The sequence below is a fragment of the Malus sylvestris genome, chromosome 11 (assembly GCF_916048215.2).
Source record: "Malus sylvestris chromosome 11, drMalSylv7.2, whole genome shotgun sequence".
Classification (NCBI taxonomy): domain Eukaryota; kingdom Viridiplantae; phylum Streptophyta; class Magnoliopsida; order Rosales; family Rosaceae; genus Malus; species Malus sylvestris.
In genome coordinates, this window is record NC_062270.1 from 11881045 (window position 1) to 11907042 (window position 25998).

Sequence of the window (25998 nt, forward strand, 5' to 3'; positions counted from 1 at the left end):
ACGTAATACTCCCTTGATTGAATAATAAACTTTCTTTAGCGCAGCGTCAAGAGTGTGCTAATAATGTATTGTAGGCATAATTTACTGAACAATTATGGAGGCCAGAGAGAGGGAATGTGTGGCATAGAGAGAGAAGAGAGAGATGTGTAATTGAGGTGTGTTCTATTCCACCCCATTGTGCCTTTATTTATAGTAGTAGGATAGGTAAAATCCTTACCCTTTTAGGATTACAACTCTTAATAGGTAATTAACTCCTAATAGGAATATAAGAGATATTCCTATATCTACTAGGATTTACACAATCACATTTCTAATCTAATGACTAAATTTTATTTTAAAAACTTTGCGGACTTTCTTGTTTGCTTAATCTTTTAAAAGAAATTTCAAAGTGCATAGAGAGTTATTAATATATAAAATGAGAGATAATCGTTAGGAAATGTGCTAGTAGTGGTGGTGAAGATGGTGGGGATGATGGTGGATGTTATCAGCGGCAACAATGTGGTAGACAATGGTATGTAGTGGTGGTGGTAGACGTGAAGGTGATGATGACGGTGGGTGGCGGTGGCAGCCACTCATGGTTGAGTTATTTTGTATTTTTTTTGCATGCTTTCACTTATGGAAATATGGAGGTGACAACTATTTACATAAAATTTAAATTTGAAAATTAGAGAAATGAAATTCCAAGTGTTTTTGTATGTCGATTTCTAAATTTTAACTTTTGTCTAAACTCAAATTTATTTTCCGCATCCAAACATAGTAATTTGCAAAGAACAAAAGCAGAAACTTTTCCATTCCCAACAAAAAAAAGTAAACAAGCAAGTGACCCTTTATCACAGTGATGGATAGGTGTTGAGTCAGTGCATGATAGCGTGAGTTCAAACTCCACTGGTGGCTAATCTAACATATAATATGACAAAATCTATCGTTTGACAAAAAAAAAAAAAACAAAATAGTGCAATTTAATTTAGGATTTGATCTACGTACACATTGACACGGCAATTGAAGCAAAAAAAATAGAAGAAGAAGAAAGTTTACGCGTATCTTTCTTTCCCAAGGTTGTCGCGGTGGACGTAGGACGTTGTCGCTGATTGGGTCGGTGATCAGACAGACACCCCAAATATCCCATTTCCAGATTCATTCATTAAAAAATCTCAACCTCCACTCTCCCCTCTCTCTCTCTCTCTCTCTAGAATGCAAACAACACATCCACAAGAATTTCTCAAGGTGCGTTTTCCCTTTTCATTTCAATCTCATTTATCATTTTTCTTGTTGGTTTTCGTCATAATTTAATTTTCTTAATTGTCTTGTGAATTTGATCGTATGTGATTGATGGAAATGATTTTCTGATCTAAAAATTAATAAATTCCAACATTTTCATTGCATTTTTTCTTCAGGTTTCTCATCTGCAAAACAAAAGATTCAAAATTTGAAGGTTTTTTTTATTGTTCAATACAAAAAAAAAGCGAAAACTGAAATTCCAAGTATAGAGAAAATGGGAAATTTTGGAAGCACCACCTCCGGGGGTCGCCGGAGGCACCGCCCGCAACCCCAAATGTCTGGGGGCACTCATGTTTTTGCTGCTTCACCACCACCTCATGCATCTCAATATCCAAACGGACCAGACTCCAATCCACCCCAATACCATCAATACCCGTCTCTATATCCAAATGGATCAAACCCAAATCCGACCCAGTTCTTGCAATACCCCGGATTCCACCCGCCGCCGCCTGTGCCGGGTCCGTATCCGCAGTCTTTTCACGGCACCGGGGTCTACATGGGCCCCACTCCCGCCAATTGGGTTCACGGGCAGTTCCCTTTCGGTGCACCCCCTCCTCCCCCTCAGGGTGCTCCCTTTGTGGAACATCAGAAGACGGTCACCATTAAGAATGACGTGAATATCAAGAAAGACTCTTTGAGGGTTGAGCCGGATGAGGAGGATCCCGGGAGGTTCCTTGTTACTTTCACGTTTGATGCTGCTGCGCCCGGAAGGTAAATTTCTTGAGTTTCATGGACGCCTGTTTTATGAGAGTATTTTTCGTATGCTTTGATCATTGGAGTAGTGATGTTTGACTAAGGATTTGAAAAGATGTAGTTCTTTGATGACGTTAGATTGGTTGAATTTGTTTCGAGCTGATTGTGCGGTTTATTGGTGATGCTTAGTGGTTGTGTTAGGCAATATATACATGCCTCTTCATTGTGAGTTGCCATGGTCAAGTCAACTTTTTAAAAATATAGGGTTGTCTACTGGACCAAAGAAGGAAACGTATAGCTTAGCTCAAGCCATCAAGCTTATTACTTTGATACAATTGTCTAATGATAGAGATTAAGGGCCTAAGGGGCGGTTTGGGAGTGAGGTGCTTAAAGCACCCATGAAAAAAAGCTGTGAGGGTTTTAGGTGTTTGGTAAACTGAAAAAAAAGGGCTTATTTTGGAAGCTGCTGTGAGAATAAGCTGAAATCAAAGGAAAAAGCTGAAGCTGCTATTTGTAGCTTTGGAAAACTGGCTTTTTTTCAAAAAGCACAGAGTTACAGTGCTCCTTTGATGAAAAGACCCACTATCAGATTGCTTTTTTTTCCAAAAGCACTTTTACAAAAAAGTTTACCAAACACTCTGCTGATTTATTTCACAGCCGCTTATTCTCACAGCACAGCCACTTAGGGCTGGTTTGATATTGCTGTGCTTTGAAAAAAAACTGCTGTGATAATAAGCGGCTGTACTGTGAGAATAAGCGGCTGTGAAATAAAGCCAGTAGAGTGTTTGGTAAATTTTTTTGTGAAAGTGCTTTTGGAAAAAAAAGCAGGATGATAGTGTGTCTTTTCATTAAAGGAGCACTGTAGCTCCATGTGCTTTGAAAAAATTGGCTTTTTTTCAAAGCAGCAAATAGCAGCTTCAGCTTTTCCTTTGATTTTCAGCTTATTCTCACAGCAGCTTCCAAAATAAGCCCTTTTTTTTCAGTTTACCAAACACAAAAATGACCCTCAGCTTTTTTTCACAGTGGCTTTTTTTAAAATCACCTCAATCCCAAACGGGGCCTTATTCTCACAACAGCTTTTTTTCAAAGCACAGCAATACCAAACCAGCCCTAAGGCAGATGAACTACAAAATGAAGTTATGAGGCTTGTGCCCTGGTGTAAAATGACATACAAATCTGTCAACGTTATTTGTGACATGGAGACGATGAGAGTCTAATATTTCTTGATGGGAATTAATCAATTGTTTGTTTTGCGCTAAAAGAAATAAGAAATGAAACATAACCTTTGTACTTATGAGTCTAAAATTTCTTATTCGGTTGTTAAACCCCTTCATACGATGTTGTTAACCATTCCATTGTTAAAAACATTCATTTGATGGTTCTTCTATATGTGATCCTTTTACTTATTTATTTATTCCCCTTTTTGTGCCACAGCATGACAGTTATGTTTTTTGCTAAAGAAGATGTAGACTGTAAACTGATAGCAACAAGGGAAAGCTTGCTTAAATCTGTTACAGTGCCTTTTGAGAAAGGCCTTGGTCAAAAGTTTAGACAACCTTCCGGAACTGGGATCGACTTCTCAGTGTTTGAGGACATAGGGTTAACAAAAGAGGGTGACGTAGAAGTTTATCCTCTTGTGGTGAAGGCTGAATCCTTTCCCTTGAATGATGGTGAGCGGGAATCGGATGGAAATTCCGCTGGGAATTCTCAGATCACCCAGGCGGTGTTTGAAAAGAAGGAGAATGGGGAGTACAAAGTGCGGGTGATGAAGCAGATACTATGGGTGAATGGTACGAGGTACGAGCTGCAGGAGATCTTTGGTATTGGGAATTCAGTTGACAATGATCAAAATGATTCTGGCAAAGAATGTATAATTTGCTTGTCAGAACCTCGAGACACAACTGTCCTCCCATGCCGGCACATGGTACGTACTACTTAGAGTTTCTATTCTTTACCTCGTCTTCTATTTGTAGTTTGGATGAAGACACGTTTTATTGATGTACTATTTTGTTTTTTCTTACAAGAGATATTGAATCTAAGTTCTTTCCTTATAAACCTCCACACAATTCCCCTCGAACTGCATAGCTTGTTGGAGATGTCCCTAACTATCATAACTTTTGTGGCTGAAAAAAAGCATCGTCCCCCTCCACCCTCGCCCTCTCCTCCAGACATTCATTTAGCCTCACAAAACATTGTTTTCCCTCAGAGAAATATAAAGGAGTGTTGCATATGGGCCAAAATTCACTTTGTATAACTCCCTTGCAGGATCTTTATCCGATATTTACGGTATTTTGGTTGGTGTTTCATCTTGTGAGCTGCATACTAGCGTTGTAATTTGAGTATGAGTAAGGTTTGTCTTGATTTTTTCTTCTGGCTAATATTTTGTTTTTTGACTGCAGTGCATGTGCAGTGGTTGTGCCAAGGTTCTGAGGTTCCAGACAAATAGATGCCCCGTCTGTAGGCAACCAGTTGATCGGCTCTTGGAAATCAAGGTGAGCAATGGGGCCAATAGTTCAGGATAGCATGCTATCAACTAAATGTTGTAAAATCCATAAAATCCAAAAGAAAACGATATAAGAAAAGGAAAAACATGACCCGACTTTCGCACATACGATGAGTCCAACACAGATGTCAGAATTGTACGGATCTCATCTCATGTGAGCGAGTTGAGAAAATAGTTGGGCTCTACTTTTAAAAAGAATAAAATTGCCAATTATACTTGTATTCTATTTTCCTTTATATAAACCCCTTGTTTTCCTTTTCATGAGGCGTGGGGCAGATGACTCTGTGCCCACGCTTCAGCTTCCTCGCGGTGATCAGTGTTTAGTAGCGACACTTAACAGAATGCATTTTATTTACTTTTAACTTGTGTTAACCATTGTCATTTTTCCTAATGACGCCATTGCGGATGGTTCGGATCATTGTGAGCTCGACTAGAGTGCAAGTTTTTTCACCGTTGGGGTGGATATACAAAACCCGGCTTGAAGAGTTGTATTGAGTATGTTAGAAAGATTGAATACCATCGCAAAGTGCATGTAGAAAAGATTGAACGGCGCATGTCTCAGAAAACAAGGGTATTTTATATATCTTCAAGCTAGTTGAGATTCTTCAGTTTGTACTTTGTGTGATGGTAATGTTCAAGCTAGTTGAGATTCTTCAGAAAACAAGGGGATTATATATCTATATGATTTCGAATTGAAATTCGATCTCATCTCACTTTCTTTGATACGCTCATGCGTTCAAATTTCATTGGGGACAATCGTTGTTGGACGACTTTATGTTTTCAAATCTCAATGATGATGCGAGATGGAGTCTGCTTAACCCTATCTTCTCCCTCCATTTTAGTGCATAGAATTAGAGGGTGATTAATGACTTGTTTGGATGTGTTTTTAAAATGACTGAAAGCTCTTTTAGACAAAATGTTTTTCGACGAACTTAAAGCGCTTTCTACAAGAAGCACCAGTTATATGCTTCTTCTATGAAGCACTTTAAGTACCTTTTCAAGATTTACTAGCATTTTTACTAAGGATTATTTAAAAAAATATTTTAACCAAAAGTGTTTTCAGTCGTTTTAAAAGTACATCCAAACAAGCACTAAATCCTTTTTCGACCTTCAAATGACTCTTTTTATTTTTCAACTAGCATTTGCCTAGTGCCTACACACTGTGTGTGTGAACAGAGAGAAAGGATGTGGGTGGGCATCCCTTACTCCGTATACATTGAAAAATCTCTTATGGGAGTGAGAGGTTTTTTTATTTTATTTTATTTTATATTACTTAACATTACCTTTAAGTGAGACTTTAATAAAAACAGTAAAATTTGGATCTGTGAAATTATATTATTGGTTTTTTTTTTTTTGTGATAGAAGATAAAATAATTTTTTTACCATCTTTTGGTTGACAAAAAATGTTCTATTAATAGGAAGTTTAGATTTGTGTAAATAGTATTCTATTTTTTTACTATTAAAAAAATTAAATATTCAATTTGAAGGGTAATCTCTCTAATACTTCTACACTCAAATTTGTTATCCAGCCGTATTGCACTACATGAAATAAAATAGTAACGAAGTACGTAGGTAAAACCTTTTTTCTGAAGAGAAATAATATATTTAAAAAAATATTGGATATAGTTGTATGTAACTTAGTTATCACATAAAAAATTATAAAAGAATTTTTTTGAAATATCATATAAACTTATACGCCTCTTTCAATTTGTCATATGAATTAAAAAATTTAAGCGATTTGTCATACAAACTTTCTGAATCATTAACTTGTGTTGAGGATTTATTTTCACAAGTTTTAACATGAATATATCATCCAACCTTAAATGATTATATTTTGAGCATTCACTTAGAAATACAAAAGTGAGTGTACGTTATTTCCTTTTTCTGAACGTCAAACCCTTAGATCATCATATCCGAGATCAAATTTTTATTTTTATTTTTTTGTATTTTGAAAAACTCTAGAATTAGTTTTGTCGAAGATAACTTAATAGAAAGAAAGTGAGGTATTGAAATGATTGAAATAGCACTTAACAAAATTCATATGCAACTTATTCTTAAACTTATGAGATGATAAATTAATGATTTTGAAAAGTTAGTATGACAAAATCGCTTAAAAATTTAGTTAATATGACAAATTTAAAAAGATGTGTGTTTATTTAACATTTCAAAAAATTTCCCAAATTACATAAATATGGTAACAAAGTGCAAACCTAAGAGCACCTCCAGCGGGGGAGGTTGCTCGGGGGCCAGTGGGTCAAACAGTAGCAAATTGCTGGGGGGATGACCTCCAGCGTATGGAAGCCCGAGCGACAGGCGAGGCCCGAGGAGCAGGCCCGTCGAGGATTGCCAGCCCGAGAGCCCGAGGGCTGCGTCAGGCGCGTGCGTTTCACGCGCGCGTGGGCGCGAGTCGTCCGACAAAAAAACAGGGCAGGGGCCCGCGATTTCAGTTTTGAAAAGTTACCGTTGGGGAAGCCACGTGGCTTCCCCATGTCCGTTTGATTGAAACGGTCCTATTTTATGGGCCGTTGGATTTCCAACGGTAAAAAACATTTAAAAATCTAATTTAATTTCATCCGTTTGATCTAAGATCAACGGTCCACGTTATTAGGCTTTGTAAATTAAAAAAAAAAAGAAAAAACAGTTTAAAAATCTAAAATGTTACCGTTGTGACACGTGGCACAATCTGGAGTGTTGGAATTTAAATTTTTTTAAATCCAACGGCAGAGATTAATTAGGTGAATAAAAATTTAAAAAAAATGTAAAAAAATTCTTAAAAATCCGAAAAAAAATTATGAAAAATTATAAAAAATTTTGATTTCACTTCACCTATAAATACCTTCTCATTATCTTCTACCCTACACCACAATTTCATATTTTCTCAACTACTTTCAACCACATTCCTATCTTTCTTTCAAAGTTTCAATCCAATTTTTTTCCAACAAAATGACTACTCAACCAGGTACGAATTGGACGCTTCTTGAAGATGTTGCGTTGTGTACTAGTTGGGTTCAAGTTACTCATGATTCGATTACGGGTAATGAGATGCAGTTGCGAGAAATGTGGAGTCTTATTCATACCAATTATCTTGAGAAAATGGGTGGGCAAAGAACTAAGGAATCGATGTCCAGTCGTTGGAAATTACTTAGTCAATCGTTTAGTACGTGGAGAGACGCCTTGGCACAAGCTAGTGGTAATCTTCGAAGTGGGGAAAATTTAACGGATCAGGTAACAATATATTATTTATTTGTTAGCTACTTTCATTATATTTATTTGTTTGTATTATTTATTTGTTATCTTCTTTCATTATAATTATTTGTTAGCTACTTTCATTATATTTATTTGTTTGTATTATTTGTTACCTACTTTCATTATAATTATTTGTTAGCTACTTTCATTATAATTATTTGTTTGTATTATTTATTTGTTACCTACTTTCATTATAATTATTTGGTTGTATTATTTATTTGTTACCTACTTTCATTATAATTATTTGTTAGCTACTTTCATTATATTTATTTGTTTGTATTATTTATTTGTTACCTACTTTCATTATAATTATTTGTTAGCTACTTTCATTTATAATTATTTGTTTGTATTATTTATTTGTTACATACTTTCATTATAATTATTTATTTGTTACCTATTCTCATTATAATTATTTGTTTGTGTAGGAACTTCAAGCACAAGCTTGGTATGGTGCCAAAACCAAAAGCAAAAACAAAACATTCACCCGGTTTGAATGTTGGAATATTGTCAAAGATTGTCCTAAATTTAGAGTTGTGCATGTCGGTCCAGAAGTTTTCATGAACAGCACCCCTCTACACTCTACACCTGAGCATGCCTCGCATGATCATGATGAAGATGATGAAGAAGTGCCTGAAACGCCCCCCGTTGAACAAGCGTCGGGGTCAACCCGTTATCCAATTAGGCCTCAAGGTAAGAAGGCTTCAAAGAGAAAAGGTAATGCTTCCAAGAATGATTATGCAAAGTATATGGAAGATCTTGCCCGCCAAGGTGAATTGAATTTGGCCCGGGAAATGGCTAAATTTGAGGCTGATAAGGCTAGAGAGGATGCAAAAGCTGCAGCTTTTGAGAGAAAATTTGAAGCTGATGAGAGAGAAAGAGAACTACTTCGGCAAGAAAGGGAACATAGAAGAGAAGAAAGAATGGCTGAACGAGATCGTGACATTATGAAGGAGCCTTTAGAAGGGAAGTCTCCAGACTCTAAATATTTTTGGAAGTCAGAGAAAGCGGATGTGTTGCGAAGGAGGCGTGCAAGAGAAGCGAGAGCAAGAGGAGATGGTCCTAGCACCACAAGAGAAGATTATCCTAGCATGACAAGAGAAGATCATCCTAGCACCACAAATTGGTTAGGTGATGGTTATCATCCATTCACGAACCCATAATTTTCCAATCAATTCGGGTTGTAATTTCTTATTCGGGTTGTAATTTCTTATTCATTGAATAGAGTACTTTATGTTGTTTCCAATTTATTGAACTTAGTACTTTATTCAAAACACATTTAAACACACCAAATAAAATAACATCAACACACCAAATAAACACACCAAATAAAAACAAACACCAAATAAAATAAAATTACATTTCAACTCACTAAATGAACTAAAAAAACACACCACATAAAATAAAATAAACACACCAAATAAAAACAAACACCAAATAAAATAAAATTACATTTCATCTCACTAAATGAACTAAAAAAACACACCACATAAAATAAAATAAACACACCAAATAAAATAAAATTACATTTCAACTCACTAAATGAACTAAAAAAACACACCACATAAAATAAAATAAACACACCAAATAAAAACAAACACTAATGAACTTAAGTATCGTCAGCACCCCTCAATTCCCACTGGTGCTCTATCAAGTCAAGTTGGCGGGCATTGTGCATATTTGACCTTTGAAGTGCAGTATATCGTTGGATGATCCTTTCATTGTAACGTCCATCCCTTTCTAATGGCTCATGTTGCACGGGCTCATCGGTGGCGTCATGAGCACAATATATACGTGTTCTTGAATTGTTCATCGTGTCTGGCTCATATTCATCAACGGCTTCATAATCGTACTCATCTTCCACAATCATGTTGTGAAGAATGATGCACGTCATCATGATGGATCGAAGCGACTCTACATCAAACAATCTGGCAGCACCCCTGATGATCGCCCAGCGAGCTTGGAGGATACCGAAACAACGCTCCACATCCTTCCTGCACCCTTCTTGACATCTTGCAAAGTGTTTTTCCTTTGCACTGCGCGGACGTGGCACTGTTTTGACAAATGTTGACCACCTTGGGTAAATGCCATCAGCTAGGTAGTATGGCCCGTCGTACATACGTCCATTGACCTCATACGTGACTTTTGGTGCATTTCCTTGCAGGACATCGTTGAACACTGGGGATTGGGCAAGGACGTTGAGGTCATTTTGAGCTCCCGGAACCCCGAAAAAGGCGTGCCAAATCCATGTATCAAAAGATGCCACCGCCTCCAAAATGATACTTTTTGATCCTTTTCTGTCCCCATAAGCGCCTTGCCATGCACTTGGACAGTTTTTCCAAGTCCAGTGCATACAATCAATGCTTCCAATCATCCCTGGAAAACCTCGCATCTCGCCTTTCTTCAGAAGCCTTTGCAAGTCCATATGAGTAGGTCTCCGGAGGTACTCTGCGGTGTAGATAGATTCGATTGCCGAACAAAACCTCATGAGGGACTCAAGAATGGTTGATTGTCCCATCCTCGTTATCTCGTCCACTTGGTCTGCAGCTGCTCCATATGCAAGCATCCGCAAGGCAGCAGTAATTTTTTGCTGAGGCAGGAGACCCATAGCACCAAAAGCATCCGGCTTTTGCACAAAGTAAGAATCATGGTTGCAAACAGCGCCCATGATTTTGTTGAACAAATGTCGTTCCATTCTAAAACGACGTCGGAAGTATGTTTCAGGGAATGCACTGTTACGGACAAAATAATCGTCCAAGAGCTCCTGACCTCGTCGTTGCCTGTTTCTATCAATGTTTACAGCACGGTTGGGCCTGCAGATATGAGCCACAGCTTGGACGACTCGACGGGATTGTGAGGCTCCTGCCATTCTTGATTCGTCATCTCTCCGTCTACGCTCGTCATCCTCTTCCATCTCATTTTGGGCCCAATCCCTAACATTGAACATTCCTTGTGATTGGTTAAACAATTCTTCCTCTTCTTGCTCGATTTCCCACATCATCTTTGAAGAAGAAGAAGAAGACATTGTAAAAAGGAAGCAGAAACTATGAATAATGATAGGGATTTTGGTGAAGAAGGAAGCAAAAACTATGAATAATGATAGGGATTTTGGCGAAGAAGGAAGCAGAAACTATGAATAATGATAGAGATCTTGAGAAAATTGGTGTGAGATTTATGAGGATGGATGGGGGATTATATGGAGGATTTAGAAGGGATTAGGTTGTAGATAATGCCACGTGGCATGCCGTCATTCGTTAAAAATCTGGTGGAAATCTATCCTCAAAGATTGTAATCGGATTGTGACACGTGGCACGACGTGATTGGTTAAAAATCTTATCAGAAATCCATTACCAATAATTGTCTTTTCAGATAATGACACGTGCCTTGACACAACGATTAAAAATCTTATCGGAAATCCATCACCAATAATTTTCTTTGCGGATAATGACACGTGGCGCAACGAGAACGATTAAAAATCTTATCCGAAATAACAAATATAATTATTTTGAATTATTTTATAAATACAAAAATACAAAAATTTTATTGCTATTGGCTTTTCGGATAATGACACGTGGTGCAACGAGAACGATTAAAAATCTTATCCGAAATTACAAATAAAATTATTATGTATTATTTTATAAATAAAAAAATATTAATATTTTATTGCCAATTGCCAGGGCTATTCAGTGCAGGGGTGGAGATGCAAAAGGCAATTGACAGGGGAATGCACTATTCATTAAGGGCAGTTACTGTTCACTAGGTGGATTAAATAGTGAATTGCCTGGGGGGAGGGCTCCTACACTGGAGTTGCTCTAAGTATAAGGAACCACTCGAACTCCAAGATAGCAGACAACTCCATTACTTTCGCAATGTCTTCAACTCCAACTCCAACTGCCGAACCCTCCGTAACTGAACTCCTAAACCCACCATCCCCACTCAACGGGCACGGTTCAACCGATCAACCCCAACCGCCACAGGACCCAGCAACCCAACCGCCCGACGACGTCGTATCCGGCGACAAACGCAAGCGAGAGGTTAACGACGACGTCCAAAACCCTTCCGCCGCGCCCCCTCTATGGAAGACCAGCCTCTGCTCCTTTTTCAGGCGCGAGGCCAAAACCTGCGGCCATGGAAGCGAGTGCCGCTACGCACACGGCGAGGCGGAGCTCCGTCCCCGACCCGACAACACGTGGGACCCGACATCCGAGCGCGCCAAGAAGCAGAAGTTGGAGGAGGAGATTGAGGAGTGCGTGGCTTTGGACAATGTGATGATGACGGAGGCCATCGATGAAGACGGAGACGGCGGCGATGCTGGGGGTTTGGATCCCGAGCTGAGCAAGTGCCTGGTGCATTTGCCGAGGAATTGGAAGTCCGAGAAACTGAAAGAATTTCTCAGTGAGAAGGCAAGTGTTTTTCTTAGTGATTTTTATTTCGGGTTTTGAATTTCGAAGTTTGGGATTGTGATTTTTTTGGTAGTGCATTGCAGGGAGTCGAATTTAAGTCGGCGAAGAAGAAGAAGGGCATGGCTTTAGGGTTTGTGAGTTTTGAGAATGCAGAGCAACTACAAAATGCTGTGAAGGTATCCCCTGACTTGCACAAACATATAATTTGAAACTTTATTGCGTTTAAATTGACATGTTCACTGTCACTTGAACATCTCTATTTGGCAGGACCTGGAAGGAATATCGATTGGCAACAAAGTTATGAAGGTTGCGGATGTCATTCCCAGATCATTCGAAAAGAGAACTAAATCGATAATGGCCCCTCAAATCCCAGGTGTTGGATTAGATGGGGAGAATGTGGAAGACTCTATGACTGCAAATGGGGCTGAGGATGGTGATGGGCTTAATGGACGAAGTGCCCGGAAAGTCGTGACTCCCCTAGCTCATATGTCTTATGATGATCAGTTGGAGCATAAAAAGAGCTCTCTTATGCAGATTCTCAAAAGACTTGTCAGTGGTGCTTGTTTATATTATTTCTTTTAATATCGTAATTTTAGGTATTATTATTAGCATCTACATATTTATTCACACGCACCGAAAAATGACTTATTTACTGGTGCAACTTTTATTTTGCAGACGAGGAACGCTCGTAAAGCTTGTCCTGATGGTATTCCACTTCCAGAATGGATACTCAAGTCTAGGGAGATAGGTAATCTTCATACATTACTTGTGAACTTATTGAAACTCATTTGATTGTTTTATTAGTGTTTTAGAGATGATAGTGGGTCAAAGCGCTTGATTGCTCCAATATTTCCTTTGTACTTGCAACAAAATTTGACTAGGGATTCGCCCTTTGCATTTGGATGATTGTAGGTGGCCTTCCATGCAGTTTAGAGGGTATACTAGCGTCCCCAGTTGTAAAAGGATATCGGAACAAGTGTGAATTTTCAGTTGGGTATTCTTTACGGGGAAAAATTACTGTGGGGTTTATGCTTGGAAACTTTAGGTAATTCACCTTCAATAGACTTTTCTGTTTTTTTTGTTTTGTTCTTCGAATAGATTTTTCACTAAATTAAATATTTCCAGGGAGGGTGTTACAGCAGTTGAAGAACCTTTTGACTGCCCAAATGTTTCCAGAATTTCTTCCCAATATGCTTCAATATTTCAGGAATTTCTGCAACATTCAAGTTTACCGATTTGGAACAGATTTAAGAATATTGGATTCTGGCGCCAATTGACGGTAGGTGTTGTAAAATTGAGGGTATACTCGGAAAAAAATTTGTATGACAAGTACCACTGTCTTTTGAAGTACCCAATGCTCATATACTGTTGATATGCACCTGATAAGTAATATTGTTCTCCCAATCACTGAATATTCTGTCTCGTGATTTTTCTTCTAAGGTTCGAGAAGGGAGGAGACCAGGCATTGCTACTGATTCTGAACATTGTGAGGCCAATATTGCGGAGGTCATGCTTATTGTTCAGGTTAGTGTGTGCGAACCTGCATCAGGATTTACACACGTCTTTTCTTTATTTTCCCCTATAAGCGTTCTTTTATAGTTAAAAAAATTGAATGGTAAATTATAATATTCAGTCCGAGTTTGAAAAAGTTTCTGATAGAATCTTCTGAAACCATGTAACCGTAATTTTTATGTTTTCCCCCTCTCTGTACATAGGTTTCCAGTAGTGGATTTGATGATGCGCAAATAACCAGTGAATATGAGAGGTTGGCTCAAGCTTTTCCTGCAGGAGCTGCTGCTAGCTCTCCATCTTTGCCTCTAACGTTTTTAGTTATTCAGGTACTAAATCCTTATTTTTGGATAACCAGGTACCAAATCCTTGTAGCCTAGGTTTGTTATAAACTTATCCCAGATGAAGGTAGTAAGAATGTCAGGGCTGAATTCGACTCGATGATGTCTTAGTCTCACAACAGAGTGCTTTCAAGAGAATGTGTTGCTCCCCTTAGTTGATGATAGAGCAATCTTGTCTCTTCAGTTTTTAAATGTGTTGTCCTCAGTATCATGGTTTACCCTTTTTTCAGGATCACCAAGGAATATCTAATGCAGCTCCAGCTGATGCTCCACTGCGCTCATTATCTATTCCTAAAGCAGAAGGTGGTTCCGAAACGCAGTCCGCCGACAATGTTGTAGAACCAAAAATTCATGACTATATAAACAATCTTAAGTTCTGTATATCACCAACAGCCTTTTTCCAGGTTGGTCATTAGCTTGCTATATTGATCAGCTCATCTGAAAAGTTTTTTCCTTGCAATACTAATTATTCCTGAGTCCAACTCTACTGCAGGTTAATACCCCTGCTGCAGAGAAGCTTTACTCGCTTGCGGGGGAGTGGGCTCAGTTGGGTCCTGATACCTTGCTATTTGATGTATGTTGTGGGACTGGAACAATTGGGCTGACTTTAGCACACCATGTTGGTATGGTAATATTCGAAATCCTGATTCTCATTTTTTTGTCATTTTCCCCCTTTCGGAGTGGTTAGAGTATCTTATAAACTGATCAGTCCATGCCCTTCTTCTAGAGTAGGTAAATGCTAGAAAAATTATGACTCTTGTCATATCATCTGCAAATGAAACAAAAACTTGTTGTTTTTTATTTTCCCCCTATTGACTAAGGCTATTTTTCCCTACGAATGTTTTCCAGGTTGTTGGCATTGAAATGAATGCTTCTGCGGTTTCAGATGCTCGTAGGAATGCTGAAATTAATGACATAAAGAACTGTAGATTTGTCTGTGCGAAGGTGAGAATTCGGGTTGTGATTTATATTAAGTTATTCATTGCGCCTTTGGATCTTGTGAAAAATACAATACACCCTTGAAAGAAAATTGGAGATAATAAATCCCTAAACTATTTCTTATCTTCCTGTCAATTCATTATCATTTTTCGTAGAATTTGTAGTTTCTTTGAGTAAGGTAGGTGAAGGTAATAAAGGTTTTTTTTTTTTTTTAATGTTTATTTTGTATTATTGTCATCTGTGAAACGGCAGGCAGAGGATGTGATGCGGTCTTTGTTGGAAGAGTACGCAATTGCACCTCAGAAACAAGACGATCATGTCACTGAAGGTAGTGACAAAGTTATAGTTACAGAGGGCGAGAAAGCAATCTCAGTGGACAACAAACCCAACCCTGAGGAGAGTTCAAGCCATGAGCTTGACACTGCATCTGAGGGTTTAGAAATTGACAAGCAGGAAGTGAGAAGCCAACCTCAAAGCAGTTGCACTTCTGAAAAGGGGAAAACTCCAGTCAAATGTTTCAGTAATGTTGTTGCTATTGTTGATCCTCCAAGAAACGGACTTCACCCCACTGTGAGTAACACTCTGGTGCATTCCATATGATTCTCTGAAAATTTTTCACCCTTTTTGACACACGGTTTGCTCGACCAGCATGTGAATTTGATTGGAAAATTTTCAGTTTGGCCCATGCAAGCCTTGAAAACTTTAACCTTTTTTAAAGAGTCAGGTTTGTTTGGGCTAGCTTGCCCACTTGAAATCTTTGATCAGAAATCAAAGACTGAAAGTATATGGAGGTAGCAAATTTGTCTAGTGAACCATGTTGAAGTGAATGAGTGGTTTTTCAGAAATTTTGGAGACCCTTCCACTGGTAGCGTACAAGCTGTTCCTTGTTCTTATCAAATACACTTATCTTTTTACGAGTGCGTCAAAAACTCTTATCCATTGACTGGTGTTAAATACTGCAGTTGTGGTTTTTTTTTTTTCCTTCAACTCACGAAATAGGCTCACTTCTGGAAATGTTCAGAGTAATCGTCTTTCCACGGTTCTAAATAGTCTTTTTAACTTCTTTTAAAATCTAGTAAACTGTTTATGCAAAAATTATGTTCTTTTTTGTTTATGTTTTCCGCTGAACAACATTTCCTAATTGGTTTTCTCTGATTGTGGACTGTGATATGATATTGGCTATTGACGTGAGCATCACCAATGTCTATATGTTTAGTAGCTTTTGTTGTATGTGACAAGATATTTCCCGAGACTGTTGAACCTGATGATTGGTCTGCAATATGTAGGTGATCAAAGCACTGAGGACTCATGCTGATCTAAGGAAGCTTGTGTAAGTTCACATAGTTTGCCGTGTTTTTTTTTTGCCTTCATTTATTTCAGTACCGGAAGCTGACTTTCTTTTCCTATTTGGTTTAGCTACATTTCCTGCAATCCTGAAACATTGGTGGCAAATGCGATCGAGCTTTGCACACCTTCTCCTGAGAAAATCGACAAGAACAAGAACAACAGAGCATGGAGAAACATGGGCAGTGCTGGCCTAGCACGGCACAGGACCAAGTCTATGCCTGCTTCAGAACCTTTCCGTCCTGTAAAAGCAATGGCTGTTGACATTTTCCCACATACCGTACACTGTGAATTAGTAATGCTCCTTGAGAGGTAGGCATGCAGCTGATCACACCAATCTGAATGGTTCAGCAAATAATTTATTTCGTTTACTAACAAAATTTTGACAGAATTCTACAGTTAGTTTTCAATTAGCATCTACCAGTTTTGTAGCATTGAAGTATTAGAATTCTCGAACCATCAAAGCGCTCCCGAAATTATTCTGATTCAACTTCGCATGTTATTTGTTGATTTTGGTCGTATGATCGCGTCATAATTTGCTCGATGGACTTTCGTTTTTCACGAGTGCATATTTTCATTTGTTGAATGAGTGAAACCTTTGCACATTGATCCAACGACCAACTGCTTTTTACTGTGAGAGGAGCTGGGAGGTGGCGTGCCATAAGTGTTTTTTACATTTCAAAACTTCAATGGCTTAGCCTTATGAGATGTGCCACCCTGCAAAAACGATGGTCCAGTGGAGTCCTATTAGGAAACAAATCCAAGAGGAAAGAAATCTCAAACTTTTGATAACAAACGATGTGATAGGATGGTTATATTTCTCCTTTAATGATGGCGTGAAATCATTTAATGATCGTTATATTTCTCCTTTACATGTCAAAACTTCAATGACCGTTATATTTCTCCTTTAATGACGGCGTGAAATCATTTAAATGTACAAACGTCATATTCGAAGCTATTCATACTCTTTATCAGCGTTTAAATGGCATGCATAGGAAAATTTATTCATTTTGTAGATTGTTTAACAATTCATGTATTGAAGAAAATGATGGTTATGATAACAAATAACATCTTTGTGATGAACAGTAAATTTGTTTGATTCATATGGATGATTAAATGTTCTTTGATCGAATGAATGTTTTTAAGGATGGTCTTTAGATGATCATAGAGTTCTGATTATGATATTTGAATGCTGCTTTTTCTCTCTTTTGCTTTCTCTTCTTTTAAATTCTTTGGCCGCTGACAGGTAAGGATAACTTCTGCATAATTTGTAACGGAAAGGAGTAAAAAGCATAACAAATTTATACTTTGGAGTTTGTATTAAATAATTATTAATCATATTCAAACTGTATTTTAAATCAATCACACGTTGCTATTCATTTTAATTTTTCAAAATAACTGTGTGTGATTGACTTATCACAATAACATCTCGTTACATAAAAGTCCTTCGTATGATGGAGCCTTTCAATAATTTCAATTAGGTTTGGAATATTATTGTTTAATTGGAAGCTCCATTGCGTTTCACTTTTTCAATTTAAATCATTGTTTTATCTTATTTAGCAGCCATTTCGGACTTTAAGCAGGCACGTGGCACTTGGTAGGCTTGTTTCTTCCGACATATGATGTTCTCTAATTTATGATTTGTGATAATCTTTGTGGTGACAACAACAACTAGCACCACCACCATGAGAAAGGTGAAGGTATGATTGATTTGGATTATAATACGCACTAGGTTACCCATAACTTTATCAAAGCCTCTCTCTCACTTTTTCCTCAATCAAGTTTACCATCATCTAACATAGGAGAAAGAATAGACTGTAATCGAGAATATCTTCTTGTGTTCTTAAAATACTTATCACTTGATTGATTACATGAGTTACATTGGATTATAATTGTCATAGAGCACTACTTCAGGGTCGTCTCTAATAAATAATCAATAAGAATGCAAACATTTGAACTCTATTGTGTCCATATAGCGTAATAGTAATATTTAGATTAAATGTCTTAATCATGTTAGGGAAGCAACACAGACTGTTGACTCGAGTCTAACTGCTTTTTTCACCAGCAAGGAAGATGGAACTTTGAAAAGCAGGGTCTCTCGCCCAAGAAACTGGAGCTTGAGAGGTCCTTTATAAAAGCACTGCAGGGAAAAGCAAAGTGCTGGGGTTTCTAATTAAGATTTTTGGAGACTTTGATTACGAATGCATTAACTACCTATTAAAGTTATAAACAATAAAAGATTGGAAATAAAAAATAAATTAGTAGGCTTAGTGCCCTCATCACTCACGGTGCTGATGTGATCTTTTATGATTCTGCAAGTCATCTTATCTACCATCACTGCCGCCAGGTGCACTATCACTCGGTGCAACCATTTCTCCTCCTTTATGATTTCTTCCCACTAAGCAATTTACTATACAAGAGGTCGCACTTGGTGCGATGGCAAGTACCTTCGCCCATGAGCGGTAGGTCTCGGGTTCGAGACTTGGGAGCAGCCTCTCCATAAATGGGGGTAAGGCTAGCCGACATTCACCTCTCCCAGACCCTGCGTAAAGCGGGAGCCTTGTGCACTGGGTATGACGACAAGCAATTTACTATACATTGGTAAAAATAAGTTAAGTTTAACTTACAGGTTAGGAGGAATGTTTCTTTCTAAGCAATGTCATCTCGAGAAGATTAATTTTTTGGTTCTTATATTATCATTAATGTTACTAATTCACGTGTTATAATATAAGTAAACATCAGAATTAATACACTATAAACAAAAACATAGTAAGTCTTGTTATTTTGTAACATAATGCAATGATGAGAAAGAGATTTGCACATCAAAGTTTGGATATTAAACATTTATTTTAGTATAAACTCCCTCACAACAATAAACAATATGTAATTAAATGAATAAAATTAGGATAAAAGGCTACCAAGATTTATGTTTAAGAGTTAATCCCAAATTCAAACACAATGTTCCTATTGGATGCCGCTTTTACACATTCTCAAATTGCTTGGTAGAAGATCAAATTTGAGATTTATGTCAATAAGCGTATATTCATTCATTTGTATGAAACCATGCTCTTTAATAGTAGCACCGACCATGTTATTTAAAGTAGCAAAATTGAGATTCTGAGAGGTCCAACCAAAATGCACCTCCACTTCAATGAGAATGGATGAATTCTAAACCCAACAACTTTAACAGGCGCACCAAGTTCTTGTGACAAACTAAAATGAGACCAACCTCCTTTTAAGAAAAAGAATAAGGTCTAAGACTGTATTGGACCATTGGTATCTCTCTTTTAAAAAGTGAGCAAAAATAACTCTAAAGCTAAAATTAGTTACAGTTTAACTCATTTTAATTTAACAGTTATTCTTTGATGTGAAACTTGTGAACCATTTTTATTTCACATCGAACCAAATTGATATCACGCCGGTCGCATTTTGCTTTTTTGTTGTCCATATAACGTCTGTTTATTCACATGACACTGATTTGACGTGCATATAATAAAACATAACAAGCCGACCGAGTGCTATATAAAAAAGAAGAGGGTTAACGTCATAGTAGAAATCAAGCACCTTTATGATCCTCTCACCAAGACCCAGGGCTTCCCACCGCATTTCCTCCTTTCAAGTATTCATTGCAAATCCTTCTCACATGCTTTTTGATAATTCTTCAACTTATTTTTTGTGATCTATTTCTTATACTTAAATTCCTTGATGTTTTAAAGTTCTTCCTTCACATAATATCGGAGTGATTAGAGGTGATTTTCGGATGGATCGGACGGTCGAGGAAAAAATTGTTAAAATGAGCAAAGTATGTATGACGACGGGTGGGAGTTAGCGTGTCAAAAAAGCCCCCAAAAAATGGACGGAAGTCCGCGCGCACCATGAATTTGATACTGACTGCTGAGGTAACGAAGGAGTGGAGAGTGGTAGTGTAGGCAGAGTAGGCCACCCCCCTCCAACCCCCCACCACCTTTTGCCATAAATGTGCATTCAGCAGCATCTCCAAGCGTCCTTTCCTCTCCTTTACCAATCCTACTCCAACTTGCTTTTCCCTTCCTTCCTTCCCTTCCTCCCACCCTCCCTCACAGACACCCCAAGAAACCTACATCTCCATAACCCAAAATTCCAGTTTCTCTTTTTTATATTTTCCTTTTCTTTTAATCTCTTTATTTTTTCTCTCTTTTGGGTTTATTTTTGAGATTGGGATGCATAGGCTTGTTGTTTGAAGGGTGTTCTGAATTTTGTTTTGTTTGGTTTGTGGGATTGTATGAGAGAGAGAGAGAGAGAGAGAGAGAGAGAGAGAGAGAGAGAGGGAATGGGAACTGAGGAAGAAAAGCATGATCATGGTCAAAGTTCATGCCAGGGGCAAGGAGAAGTTGATGTGCCACTTGACAAGGTACAAACTTTCTGCTTCTATATACTATTTACAGTTTACAATTTCACTCACTTTGTGATTCTGCAATAGCCATTTTCCCTGTGTTTTGAGCTAATCATGAGCTAGTTTGTAAGTATTTTTACTCGTTTATTTACCTCAGATTATTAATTGATTGTTTGTTTCATGTCTTTTGCTTGGATCATCTGTTTTCCGATGCTCTTGTTCTCTGTTTGTTCATAAGCCAAAGAAAAAATAAACAGGAAGTTATTGGGATCAATTTGATTGTTAATTCTGTTATGCTTTTGGATTTCTACTACTGGGTTTGTGAATCATTACGGTGTCAAGAAATCGTCCCTTTCGGCGGATTTTCTTTGATTGGTATGACCAATTTGAAACAAGATTATTGGTAGAGATGATCATGCACAAAACTGCAAAACTATATTTGTGCTGTTAATGTCTAATCCAGTTGTCAAATATGTAAAGTTTGTCTACAAATCAACAGTTGTAACTTTAATTTTTCAGTGATGCAATAGCAGTTTTTTTCTGTTAGTTTTCATAAGTAAAGTTATTGAAGTTGTATGGGTGTACAATCTACTTACTGAAATGAGCCGAAGACGGACCTGATGTGTTAGTTCCCCAAACACGATCATGTGCAATTGTTTTCAAATCAACATCCTGTAAATAAACTGGATTAACATTTTGTAATCTGAAGAAAAAATTGCGGGTGTCTTGCCGAAATGAGTGTGGTGGGGATTTTAATGTCTCTCAATAATCTTAGCAACATCCAGTTTATGTAGTTTTCAGTACAAATGTGAGTGTTTAACTGCCACATGTGCGTGAATCTAAATCAAATGATAAAATTGTTTTATGTGTTTTCGATAATAGAGACTATGGTTAAATACCTAGCAGTTGTGCATTTAAACATACCCCTGTTGTATTACTACTAATCTCTAAGTTCAAACATTTTAAAGTTACAATGTATCGGATTTGAATTGTGAGATTGGCTGATATTAGAAATTAATTCATAGTTGCGAAAGTTTTCTGGTATATGTTCAGTTATTAAACGATCCACATCACTGAACTACGCAGCATATTAGGTCCCACAAGTGATCCCCATGGCTTGCAAACCACGGGGATCCCTCTCATGCAGCTGCCTGCACACACACACAGAGACACAGAGATATATATGACTTACCACTGAAACTGGAATCTTGGTATATAAATGATATAAGGAAATAGATTTAAATCTAGTTCAGAAAAAAATGATCAAGTACATCAGATATTACTGATTGTGATGGTGACCATTATCTTTCATGGATCAAGCTGTTTTCTTTTTCCCTCATTAATTTCTGCCTACAAAAAGAATACTACATAAAAGACTTAGAAGACATTTTCGAATAATGGATACAAAAATGTAGGTTCTAAACAAGCGTATGAGTTAATACAACACTTCCAGCTGGTTGCTTCTGTCTTCGGAACTGCTATCTTGTATAATCAGATTAATTTATTGAAAAACTTGAAACAAGAAAAGATTGTTAAGCTGGCAACTAAAATAAATACTGTGTTGCGTTCTGCTCGTATTTTACAATCTCTTCAATTCATTTTATATCCTCGTTTGTTCAGGTTGAAGATTCAGTAGTAGTTGCTGAAGAAGCACCCCAAGTTCATCCATGGAAGCGACAAAATCTCCACCTGGAGATACCCACGAGAACATCTGAAGATTGTGTTCAGGATTTTGTTGCAATAAAGATGCCTCCAACACCGAGTCCCACTCCTAGGAAAGTAAATTTTCTCTTGACACCTGGTTCTGTAGATGGAAGAATGAGTGGATCGCCAGGGCCCTCTTCAGCTAAAGGCAAATCATCTATAAAATCTCTTTTACCAAAACTAAGCTTCAAGTATCGAAGTACTGCTGATGCGGAGAAGGCTTCCAACCTAGCTTCAGAAGGTTCTTCTACAGGAGTTCGGGAAAAAGCTTCCATCTCAAGGTCACTGTCTCTCACAAAATTATTCACACCGAAGATGAACAGAACATCATCCCTACCTGTAACTCCAATGGCACTTGCACTCCGAGAATCTGCACACGGCGGAAGTGTTGGTGGCTCTCTGAATTCAATTGTAAGTTCTGGACATTATTGCTCAAGAATGTCTAATCTAACCTAGTTGATCAACCCACCACCACATGGTTGTTAGCATTACGGATGTAGCTTCATTAGATGTGTTCAAGTTCTTGTTCAATTAATCACTAGTACATACATAGCATACATGTTAACTAGGCCATCAAACATGTGAAGAATATCTTAGAACTATAACCTCATCTAGTACCCTAGCATCTATTCCTTCCAATTATGTGAGTACCCCATTATCTTGCTGCTCAAATCTACTTGCTCTTAGGCCATCTCCAACTGAAGGAGGGCCAGAGAGCTCCCTTTAGCCCTATAGCCCTCCAAGAAATTATATTTTAATGAACAGTGCCATGCCATATTTCATACCATCTCCAAGTGAGGGGGCCAAAGGGCGATAGGCCAAACATAGCCCTGTGACAAAAAATCATCTCCAACCGAGGGGGCCAAAGGGCCATAGGCCAAACATAATTTATTATTTCAATTTAAATACTACAACAACTTAAATTTAAAAACTACAACTTAAATTAATTTTTTTTTTTATTATTATTATTTTTAATTTTGTCCAAAAAAAAAATTTCAAATCCAACGGCTACTGGCATTAGCATGACATCAGTAGCCATTGGCATTTGAAATTTGGGCCGGCCCAGGGCTAGCTGGCTGGCTCATTTGGGCCAGCCGGTTGGCCTGATTTGGTGTTTTTGGTCCGGTGGGGCCCACGAGCCCTTTGGTCTAGCCCTCTGTTGGAGGCGGTTTTCGTGTCATTTCGGGCTATTTTTAGCCCTCTGGTCGGATCGGTTGGAGATGGCCTAACATCTCAGTCATGTCCATCTATAAACATGTGTATTACTATTACAAGGGCTTGCTTCTTTTTTATCTTACAGAGGAAAGAATCCAAAAGACAGATAGCTCGCTCACTTTCAGTCCCAGTCAACCATAAAGAAATGAACTTAAGGAGGATGGATTCATTTTTTCGTGTCATTTCTTCCACTCCTCGAGTCAAGGAAGGAGATGATGTATCGATTAGTTCCCCAACAGCAGATGCTGGTATCTTTCTTGTCTAGTTACAATTATGTTATGAACACTGACTGCTGATCAAGTTTTATAAGATAATGTTTCTGACTTATAACTTTGTTGTATAAAAAATTTGCTTAGGCTATTATGTCAACTCTTACTCTATCTTATTGCTCTCATGGTTCAGGGAAAGATGATGATAATGGTGAAGACATATCTGAGGAAGAGGCCGTCTGTAGAATTTGTCTTGTGGAACTGTGTGAAGGGGGTGAGACTCTCAAAATGGAATGCAGTTGCAAAGGTGAACTTGCTCTGGCTCACCAAGAATGTGCTATTAAATGGTTTAGCATCAAAGGTAACAAGACCTGTGATGTGTGTAAGCAAGAGGTTCAAAACCTGCCTGTCACTCTATTACGAATTCAAAGTGTTCGAGCTCGAAATGCTGGTGCAAGTTTATATGGGCAGGAAGATGCTAATGGGTACAGGCAAGTGTGTTTGCATTTATACAGTTTTCATTGTTCAATGCCTCACAAACAAACATGCTTGTTTAATTATCTTGCATCCCATAAGCTCAATAAAAGAATCTTGCTGAAAAAAATGATCCATAGTAAAACATTCATGCGCTAATGTTGTTCGTTCATATCTTTTCAGGGTTTGGCAGGAAGTGCCTGTGCTTGTCATTGTCAGCATGCTTGCCTACTTTTGCTTTCTTGAGCAGCTCCTCGTAAGATTGGAAATCAAAACTGTGGAGGTGTCAATTTATATTTTCTGCCTCCTTCATAATATGCATGTTCACTGCAGGTGGAGAAGATGGGTACTGGAGCAATTGCCATCTCTCTTCCATTTTCATGTGTACTGGGTCTCCTCTCATCCATGACCTCATCAACCATGGGTAGGCTGACAATCATCCTTTCTCTTTAAGTTGTGCAATCTTCGAGTGCTCATTTGTGGTGTGAAAAACACACGTTCTGAGTTTATAGGTTACAAGGAATTCTAACACGCATCGCCCTGAAGGAAACTACGAGAGCAATCATTTAATATTAGAATATAAAGCCATGATATATTTTCATGCAACCGTGGCATTGAATTTTTATCATATTCTTTTAAGAGCAAAATTCCAACTTATAGATTGTTGATTCACTACCCTAACTTTTGAATCGTCTGTGTTCAGTGCAAAGAAGATTTGTCTGGGTTTATGCATCGGTTCAGTTTGCTCTGGTGGTTCTATTTGCACATATATTTTACTCGATGGTAAGAAGCTCTTTCTGCAGCAAGTTATCTTTTCTTTGTTTTTCTTAGGTTCATTCCACACTTTTCTTGTAATCGAAGTGGAACCCAAACGATCTCCTATTTATAATTTGCTGCTCTTAGTGTGGCTTACAAACTTTTATGCACATTATAAATCAGATCATAAATTTCGATCAACTTTTGGCACCACTCTGAACACTAAGAAATGGCTTTGTGCTAGTTTTTGGACCTTCAATCCCTTCTGAACATTTATTTGTAGTCAATATGCTACACTTATTATGTATGATTTTCTTGTTGAAATAAATGTAGCATTCCAACTCCTGTCATCTTATGCCAATGTTAAGTACTTTTGCATATGTTGTGGCTTCAGGTCCGTGTGCAAGCAGTTCTTTGTATTCTCCTCGCAACATTTGCTGGGTTGGGAGTTGCGATGAGTGGGAGTTCCATCATCATCGAGTTCTTGAGATGGAGAAGAAGATGGCAAACTGCATCCGAGCAACGTCAGATGTCCTAATTGTCGACATGAGTCACATGACTAGATCAGTTGCCAGGAACCATAAATTCACACAGGAGTCCAATCTTTTATTGTAAGGTCATCAATGGCTGACATCACGTGATTAAGCTTATAGCGGAGATTTGAGTTTCGATAATTTTTGTATATATCCTGGAATTTTGTATGCTTCCTATGTTTAATACAAGATTTGAGATTGTATAGCCTCAAGATAGCAGTGTTGGTACCAAGTAGTGAGTAATTAGACGTATTGTTGTTAGATCAAATGAAGTATTAGTTTCTGTACCCGTACTCGGAGTTTCAAGTTAGAAATTACAGAAATACAAACTTATTTTGTATGGTACGTCTGAACTCCTAGTTCAACTACGCCGTTTTATCTAAACAGTTTATAAACGTTAGGGTTTTGTACTTCCCACATGGTTAATTTCTGCATGCAAATTCATCAATACAATTGTAATATACAGTTATTAAGAACGTATC

At 37.9% G+C, this 25998-nt stretch overlaps 5 protein-coding genes across 5 annotated transcripts; 4 read left to right on the forward strand and 1 right to left on the reverse strand.

The window, feature by feature from the left end:
* The first annotated feature begins 1022 nt into the window (after positions 1-1022).
* On the forward strand, positions 1023-4695 carry LOC126590747 (probable E3 ubiquitin-protein ligase LUL2). The gene is made up of 4 exons (XM_050256251.1): positions 1023-1224; positions 1395-1989; positions 3406-3895; positions 4371-4695. The coding sequence occupies exons 2-4, from the start codon at positions 1493-1495 to the stop codon at positions 4491-4493; spliced, it is 1110 nt and encodes a 369-aa protein (XP_050112208.1). The 5' UTR covers positions 1023-1224; positions 1395-1492; the 3' UTR covers positions 4494-4695.
* Positions 4696-6693: 1998 nt separating this feature from the next.
* LOC126590748 (uncharacterized) lies at positions 6694-8963 on the forward strand. The gene is made up of 2 exons (XM_050256252.1): positions 6694-7699; positions 8146-8963. Exons 1-2 carry the CDS (start codon positions 7418-7420, stop codon positions 8878-8880), a joined length of 1017 nt encoding a protein of 338 aa, XP_050112209.1. The 5' UTR covers positions 6694-7417; the 3' UTR covers positions 8881-8963.
* Positions 8964-9227: 264 nt separating this feature from the next.
* Positions 9228-11049, reverse strand: LOC126590746 (protein ALP1-like). Its single transcript, XM_050256250.1, has one exon. It carries the CDS (start codon positions 10740-10742, stop codon positions 9327-9329), a length of 1416 nt encoding a protein of 471 aa, XP_050112207.1. The 5' UTR covers positions 10743-11049; the 3' UTR covers positions 9228-9326.
* A 486-nt stretch (positions 11050-11535) lies between these two features.
* On the forward strand, positions 11536-16743 carry LOC126590741 (zinc finger CCCH domain-containing protein 24-like). The gene is made up of 14 exons (XM_050256240.1): positions 11536-12124; positions 12208-12296; positions 12388-12669; positions 12796-12868; positions 13033-13165; positions 13246-13399; positions 13561-13644; positions 13836-13958; positions 14201-14374; positions 14464-14598; positions 14820-14915; positions 15162-15479; positions 16196-16239; positions 16326-16743. Exons 1-14 carry the CDS (start codon positions 11587-11589, stop codon positions 16567-16569), a joined length of 2487 nt encoding a protein of 828 aa, XP_050112197.1. The 5' UTR covers positions 11536-11586; the 3' UTR covers positions 16570-16743.
* A 3413-nt stretch (positions 16744-20156) lies between these two features.
* Positions 20157-25728, forward strand: LOC126590745 (uncharacterized). Its single transcript, XM_050256249.1, has 8 exons — positions 20157-20643; positions 22246-22740; positions 23630-23792; positions 23947-24244; positions 24411-24483; positions 24561-24651; positions 24931-25010; positions 25378-25728. Exons 1-8 carry the CDS (start codon positions 20515-20517, stop codon positions 25519-25521), a joined length of 1473 nt encoding a protein of 490 aa, XP_050112206.1. The 5' UTR covers positions 20157-20514; the 3' UTR covers positions 25522-25728.
* Positions 25729-25998: the final 270 nt, after the last annotated feature.

Bases quoted from the DNA above. Each gene is read 5' to 3' on its own strand.
- LOC126590747 (XM_050256251.1), top strand. From the start codon at position 1,493: ATGGGAAATTTTGGAAGCACCACCTCCGGGGGTCGCCGGAGGCACCGC. The intron at 1,990-3,405 runs GTAAATTTCTTG...TTTGTGCCACAG, and splicing joins GATGCTGCTGCGCCCGGAAG to CATGACAGTTATGTTTTTTG. The intron at 3,896-4,370 runs GTACGTACTACT...TTTTGACTGCAG, and splicing joins TCCTCCCATGCCGGCACATG to TGCATGTGCAGTGGTTGTGC.
- LOC126590748 (XM_050256252.1), top strand. From the start codon at position 7,418: ATGACTACTCAACCAGGTACGAATTGGACGCTTCTTGAAGATGTTGCG. The intron at 7,700-8,145 runs GTAACAATATAT...TTGTTTGTGTAG, and splicing joins GGGAAAATTTAACGGATCAG to GAACTTCAAGCACAAGCTTG.
- LOC126590746 (XM_050256250.1), bottom strand. From the start codon at position 10,742: ATGTCTTCTTCTTCTTCTTCAAAGATGATGTGGGAAATCGAGCAAGAA.
- LOC126590741 (XM_050256240.1), top strand. From the start codon at position 11,587: ATGTCTTCAACTCCAACTCCAACTGCCGAACCCTCCGTAACTGAACTC. The intron at 14,916-15,161 runs GTGAGAATTCGG...GTGAAACGGCAG, and splicing joins GTAGATTTGTCTGTGCGAAG to GCAGAGGATGTGATGCGGTC. The intron at 16,240-16,325 runs GTAAGTTCACAT...TATTTGGTTTAG, and splicing joins GCTGATCTAAGGAAGCTTGT to CTACATTTCCTGCAATCCTG.
- LOC126590745 (XM_050256249.1), top strand. From the start codon at position 20,515: ATGAGAGAGAGAGAGAGAGAGAGAGAGAGAGAGAGAGAGAGAGAGGGA. The intron at 20,644-22,245 runs GTACAAACTTTC...TCGTTTGTTCAG, and splicing joins TTGATGTGCCACTTGACAAG to GTTGAAGATTCAGTAGTAGT. The intron at 24,484-24,560 runs GTAAGATTGGAA...TGTTCACTGCAG, and splicing joins GCTTTCTTGAGCAGCTCCTC to GTGGAGAAGATGGGTACTGG.